Source organism: Mycteria americana, chromosome 1, assembly GCF_035582795.1.
Source record: "Mycteria americana isolate JAX WOST 10 ecotype Jacksonville Zoo and Gardens chromosome 1, USCA_MyAme_1.0, whole genome shotgun sequence".
NCBI classification, from domain to species: domain Eukaryota; kingdom Metazoa; phylum Chordata; class Aves; order Ciconiiformes; family Ciconiidae; genus Mycteria; species Mycteria americana.
In genome coordinates this window covers 135,028,798-135,034,797 of record NC_134365.1, presented here as the reverse complement: position 1 = coordinate 135,034,797, position 6,000 = coordinate 135,028,798, and the positions used below count along the sequence as shown (strand labels likewise).

Here is a 6,000-nt window from a genome sequence, read left to right as displayed (position 1 = left end):
AACCTTTCAAACTACTGGTTTCTAATTAAAATTATGACACGCTCTTTCAACAACAATAACCCAGCATGTAAGGATCCTGCATACCTTTCAAACCTTTCATAAGGAAAAAGTCAGCCTTAATTTGCAAGTGAGGTTTATTGTTTCAGTGGCTTTAGGTAAGGCAGCCTCTTTAGAAGCAGACTGCCTCGTCAATGCGCTGGCAGGAATGTGACACAGGAGACACATGTCTAGAGCCAAGTTCAAGGAAAGTTACAGTGTCAAAGCCCCAGTTTTCAGTAAAAAGAAGTTTCTTCTCAGGGATAAGTACAACCTTTAAAGTGAGGGTCAAGTTTAACTAGTGCTGCTAGGGAGACTCTTCCTGGGACTCCAGGTGGGAGAGGTGTTACCAACCCTATGAGCGATTTACTGGCCCTCATCGCTACTACTTCAATCCCACGTACCGAAATGGGAGAGCTTCTGTCGCCGCGCATGCCATGCAAAGGGATGCCTTCGACATTGCTGTTTTGGGGCTGAGGGAATCCTCTTTTTTCTCATGTACAGATATTAAATGTCAGTGTCAGCAGCTGGCATTCAGCAGCCGACACTGTCAAAGGGAACATCTCGATGGCCGTTGCCTCAGCCTTGGCAGGAGAAACAGGGCGAATGCAAATGCAGGCAAAGCTGTACACTGGCCAACTCACTAGCAGGAAAACACCCGTTAGCGGCATTTATCCTCCGCCTGGAGCTCCAGGGGGGCCGCCACCTCCTCAGAGCAGAGGCTCCTAGGAAGGCTGCCTGGAAAGCACCCACGGCCGTCCCAGGAGGAACGGCTCTGTGCTTGGGAGGGACTCCTACAAACAGACACCGTGGCACAGGGCCTGCCCCTTGGGGTAGCCTGCAGGACGATGCAGCTTGGGGGGACCCAACGGGAAGATGAACAGCTCCAGCAATGATGGTCCCCTGCAGGGATGGTGGATTTTTGCACTTGCAGCCACCATACCTTGGCGGTGCAACTCAGGGGACAGCGCGGGCAGAGGAGCCCCCTGCGGTGCCCTCTCCCGGCTGAGGTTGCCTAATTCCTTCCCCGATTCTGCTGGTTGACCTCGCTCCCGTTTGGCCCATTACTGCACCCTCGGAGCGAGGCAGGCAAAATAACAAGGTGCAGCCCCTCTCCCTCTCCCTCTCCCTCTCCCTCTCCCTCTCCTCTCCTCTCCTCTCCTCTCCTCTCCTCTCCTCTCCTCTCCTCTCCGGGCCGCCAGCAGACCCCGGCCAAAGGCCGCCACCCCATCTGCGCTGCCCGCCAGCGCGGCTCCCTCAAGGCGTTCGGCGACACCGTCCATCACGGCCGCTTTACAGTCGGGCTTTTCTCAAAAAAAAAAAAAAAAAAAAAAAATATTACCTTTCCCGCCCACGCAGCGATGCTTTTTTCACGGAAAAAACCCAACCCCAACCGCCAGCTCGGTGCCGCTGGCTGCGCTCCCCCGCCGGCACCCCCCGCTGCCCCGGCTCGGCGGGAGCAGGTGCTCGGCGCTGCCGCCGCCCCAGGCCCGCCCCCCCGCCGGCGGCACCTTGCGAGTCATCCCGGCCCCCCCGCTCCCCCGCCCCGGGCGGCCGTCGGGTGTCGCTTCCCATTGCACTTGGAGATATTTTCGGGTGGCAGGAGCCGCCTCGTCATTTCCGCCAGGAGAAAAAGACACCGGCGCGGGAGCCGCGGCCGCGGAGAGCCGCGGGAGCCGGCGGGCACAGCCGGGCACAGCCCGGGCGCAGCCGAGCCCAGCCGGCCCCCCGCTCGCCGCCCCGCCGCCGCCGCCCGGGGACCGACCCCTCGGCGGCGCCGGGAGCCGCCGCCGCTGCCCGCGGGTCCGCGGGGGCGGGAGGCGTCGGAGCGTGCCGCCGCCTCCTCCCCCTTCCTCCCCCTCCTCCTCCTCCTCCTCCTCCTCCTCCCCGCCGAGCCGGCAACATGAACTGAAATCCCCAGAGAGGCACAGAGGCGGCGAGCGAGCGAGCGAGCGGAGCGGAGCGGAGGCAAGCGGGGATTTAGCGGCTCTCTCCTCCCGCCGCCGCCGCCGCTCGGGCTCCGGGCAGCGCGGTCCCGCCGCTCCGCACAGCCTCGCCCCTCGCCCGGAGAGCGGCGGCCGCCCGAGCCCCGCGCCCCCGAGCCCCCCATGGCCCTCATCATGGAGCCCGTCAGTAAGTGGTCGCCGAGCCAAGTCGTCGACTGGATGAAAGGTGAGGAGCGGCGCCGGGGCTGCGCGGTGCCCCTCTCCCAGCACCCCCCAGCCCCGCAGGTGCGGAGAGCTCCGCGGCTTCCCCCGCGCCGGGGTCCCGCCTCCCGGCACCGCCGGCTTCCCCCCCCCGTTTCGGCTGGGGGGTGGGAGGGCAGGCGGGAGGCCGTCGGGGCCGCGCCGCCGGGGCGAGGGAGCAGCCCGGGGGCACCGGGCTGGCCCGGGGCGCGGGGCTGCGCTCCCCCTCCTCCGCCCCCGGGCGCAGAGGGGGGGCGGCTGGCGGCCCTCGGCGGCCCGTAAAGCCGGGTGGGGGGGACGGCGGGAAGGCTGAGCCCGGGGGAGCGCGGGATGCTCCCGAGCGGCGGCCGCGGTGTGGCGATGGGGCTGCCCCCCCGCAGCGGCGAGGGGATGCGGGGAGCGTGGTGGGCTGCTCCCGGCAGATGCGGTGCCAAATGACTGGCGAAATAAAAGTTTACCCTGACGAGGGCTCTCGCCCGTGCGAGGGGCACGGCTGCAACCGCGCCCGGCGGCTGGGGGGGCGGGGGGGCTCCGCATGCGGCGGGGCCGGTGGGGTCGGTCCGCGCCCTCGGGACCGCCGGGGCTGCCCCCCCTCCCCGCCCCCGCTGCCGTGAAACCGCCTCGCCGGGCGGAGGGCGCCCAGCCCGCTCCTCCGGCCGGGCCGAGGGCACCCACGCGTGGGGGGGTCGCGATCCCCGTCCCCAGGGGCGGCGTTTAAAGATCCATGATTTACATGAGCCTGGAAGAGTCCGCTGGGCTGGCGTGTGTTTGTACTGCTGCTCTGCTGCTCCTGCCCCCTCACCTGTCCTCCCCCCAAATAAAGTCTGATGAGAATAAAATTTGGACTTTCTGGAAATGCTTTTCTCTTATTCTGCGTGCACCGAGATGGCTTTAATGCTGTCATTTAAAAAGGTCTTTTTGTGGTGGTTGTTTTTTTGGTTGGTTTTTTTTTTGTTATTACCTTTAACTTAGGCTGCAGCTGTGTTTTGAATAAATCACCATCTAGTATTATATATCTTTTTATAAAGATGGAATGACCGGATGGGTACAACTTTTGAACAACTGCTACATTGTGGGAGTTCTTTATAACATGCTGCGTGCTACTAATGTGACAGTTTCATCATCCTTAAAATTTCAGGCATATAGCATATGTTTTCAGTTATTCAATCCTGGCATTTATAGCTGTCGAGTTATAATTATATTCAGTAACATACATAGTTTTGCTCGTTCCGAAGCATTCTCAATCCATCGAATAATAATAATAATAAAAGAACAATGTGATACTTCATATTCTGAGAAATTAGTAAATATTAATAAAAAACTTGAAGGAGCTACAGATGATCAGTATTAAAAGCAAACCCCTTTCAACTTCCAAGTGGTTTATTACAGCTATTTAGCTTCCAACATCTTTACTTCTGGAAAAAAAGAAAAAAAAAGATTGTGTAGGAGTTTTTTCAAATCAATGTCTGAGATACCTCCCCCATATTTTGGGAATGCAGAAAAATAATGAATTTGCAGATACTGCATTTTTAAAACACTTCAAAAATGTAATACATCAAATACTTTTCATAAATGACAGGTGAAGTATGTTGCATACTCTGCTTTTGTATTGCATCAATATAAAATCAGTTATTTAAAGGCAACAGGCTGCTAAATGATAACATTAAAAATTGTGAGGCTGGATAAAGGTTTGTGGTTAGAAACCTGTGACTAACAGACAGAGCTGTAGCTCTGTTTTTAAAATTAATTATGCGAACTTTACCAAAAAAGCAGTTATTGCAATCGTGCCTACTTTTTGGATTGTGAAGCTTGCTTTTTAGTGTTTAACCTGTTTATTTTGGTGTGAATGCTCGGTTGTTTCTCTGGAGTACTTTCATTTTTAATGAGCAAACACATATACGTTGCTTCAAGCTTTCGTTTCTTCATTCCGTATTGTGAATTGCAGATGAACCTTCATTTAGAGTGAGGTGCAAAGAGATAAAGCACCTGCCTTTGCCTAGCACTGTTTGAGGGAAACCACCTAGATAGCCACTATAGTTTCAGAAGTTGAGCCTGGAAATGAGTAAGACCAGCAGCCGGGGGCAGCTCTGGTCCTAGCTGATGGATCACACCTTGCAGGGTTTGGAGGAAAGACGGTAGTGGATAAGGGCAGGTGGTCTTGGCTGCGACAGCTTTGTTTTCCTCACGTATCATTTGCAGTGTTGCAAACATCGTTATTGAAATCCGGGTGAAAAGATGTTCTTCTACTGCTTTAAACACATTGTCTCCGACAAATTACATTTCTGAAAGTCTCTCTGTTTCAAGAGGTGCCCAGGACAGTTCAATGAGTAAACCATGAATGTGTCTTTGTCATGAGAACTTTGGGGTGAGTGCACTAGTGGTCTTCGCATTAGCAGCAGCCAAGTCTGGTTTGCATAAATTACGTTAAACTTCAAGATGTGAGAATATTTTGCTGACTTACTGGGGTTGTTTTGCAGAATTATAAATGCTGAACCGGGTTTTAACCTCTTCCTTTAAGTAAGTGCCCTGCTATGTAATATGCCTGCTCAGAGCAGCTCTGTAAAGAGCGTTCTTCAAAATAGATTTCAATGTTCAAAGCAAAATCTTTCCTGAAAAAGGAAAATCCTACTGTTTAACATTGTTTACAGTTATCTGAAAGTAAGGGGAAATGAAACACTTTAGATTTTATTGCTCTCAGAGTTTTTGCGATGGTCTTGCTGGTACGACCTGAACGTTTGCAATAAAAGGCCCTGTCTGGAATTCTTTATTTAGGCAAAAGAGCCATTACGTCAGTGGCATTTTGTTCAGGGCAGTGATAAAGCATTGGGCCTAATATTAAAGATGTGAGAAATGAAGACAGGGAAAGTATTCCCGCTCAAAAGTGTTACATAAAAGTGCTGAGCTCTGGGCTGGATGGCTGGGTAGGGAGCAGGCTCAAGACCGCAGGTATTCATGGAATTAATACAGTCTCTCCAATGTCCTCTCATTTTTTAATTCCTTGATATGCACGGTTGGTCTATGGATCCTTTAACGGCCTATGGCCTCTAACACTGCTGAGAGAGCGAGCTGAACCGGGAACTGGTTATGCAAATAAGCGACTACCTACATTTCGACCTATGAAAATGTGTACATTAAGAAGTTGTGGACCAAAGTACCAGTTAAAACTTCGCGAATGAAAAGGACAAAACGAGCGGAGCCTGTGCCAGCAGATGAGTTTTTGTATGGTTTAAAATGAACCCACCGACAGAAGATGAACTGTCATAGAGCTGGAAAAAGAGCAGATGGATGAGCTCATCTCTCCCACAGGACGGCATATTGTATGTGGAGGATAAAATGAATAAATTGATTCAAACCGTGTATTATTTTCCTTTTCATATCTTTAGTACTAATTTTAAAGGCCCTGCATGGATCAGTGAGCTGAAACTGTGTCAATCACCTCCTCTGCCTCCCCTTTGGAGGACATGTGTGGATTCCACCGCCGCGTTGCAAGGCGTTGACACGTTGCATAGGCGAGCGCCGTCGAACGTCATGGCTTTCACTGACTCAGGAAGGGAACATGTCAGATGTGTTTTAGATTTCTGAGGCGCTGAGAAGACTCAAAGACACACAATTACTTTCCAAACATCAGGATGTTTTTAACTGAGTCTTGTGATTTAACTTCTTTTGTCTGAGGTTATTTATAATGGCTGTAGTTTGATAAGGACTGGCTGCTTTTAACAATATTCTGGTTTTAATTCAGTACCAATCTCTCAATGGTAGAATCTGTTCAAAAAGGCAG

At 52.8% G+C, this 6,000-nt stretch overlaps 1 protein-coding gene across 4 annotated transcripts in view; it reads left to right on the top strand.

Moving 5' to 3' along the window:
* Nucleotides 1–1,679: 1,679 nt before the first annotated feature.
* CNKSR2 (connector enhancer of kinase suppressor of Ras 2) overlaps nucleotides 1,680–6,000 on the top strand; it is a 226,669-nt gene continuing 222,348 nt past the window's right edge. For all 4 annotated transcript variants that reach the window (XM_075521356.1, XM_075521347.1, XM_075521375.1 and 1 more), the window contains exon 1: nucleotides 1,680–2,208. In XM_075521356.1, the coding sequence (XP_075377471.1) occupies nucleotides 2,145–2,208 (64 nt within the window). In that variant the 5' untranslated portion in view covers nucleotides 1,680–2,144. The remainder of the gene's footprint in view (nucleotides 2,209–6,000) is intronic.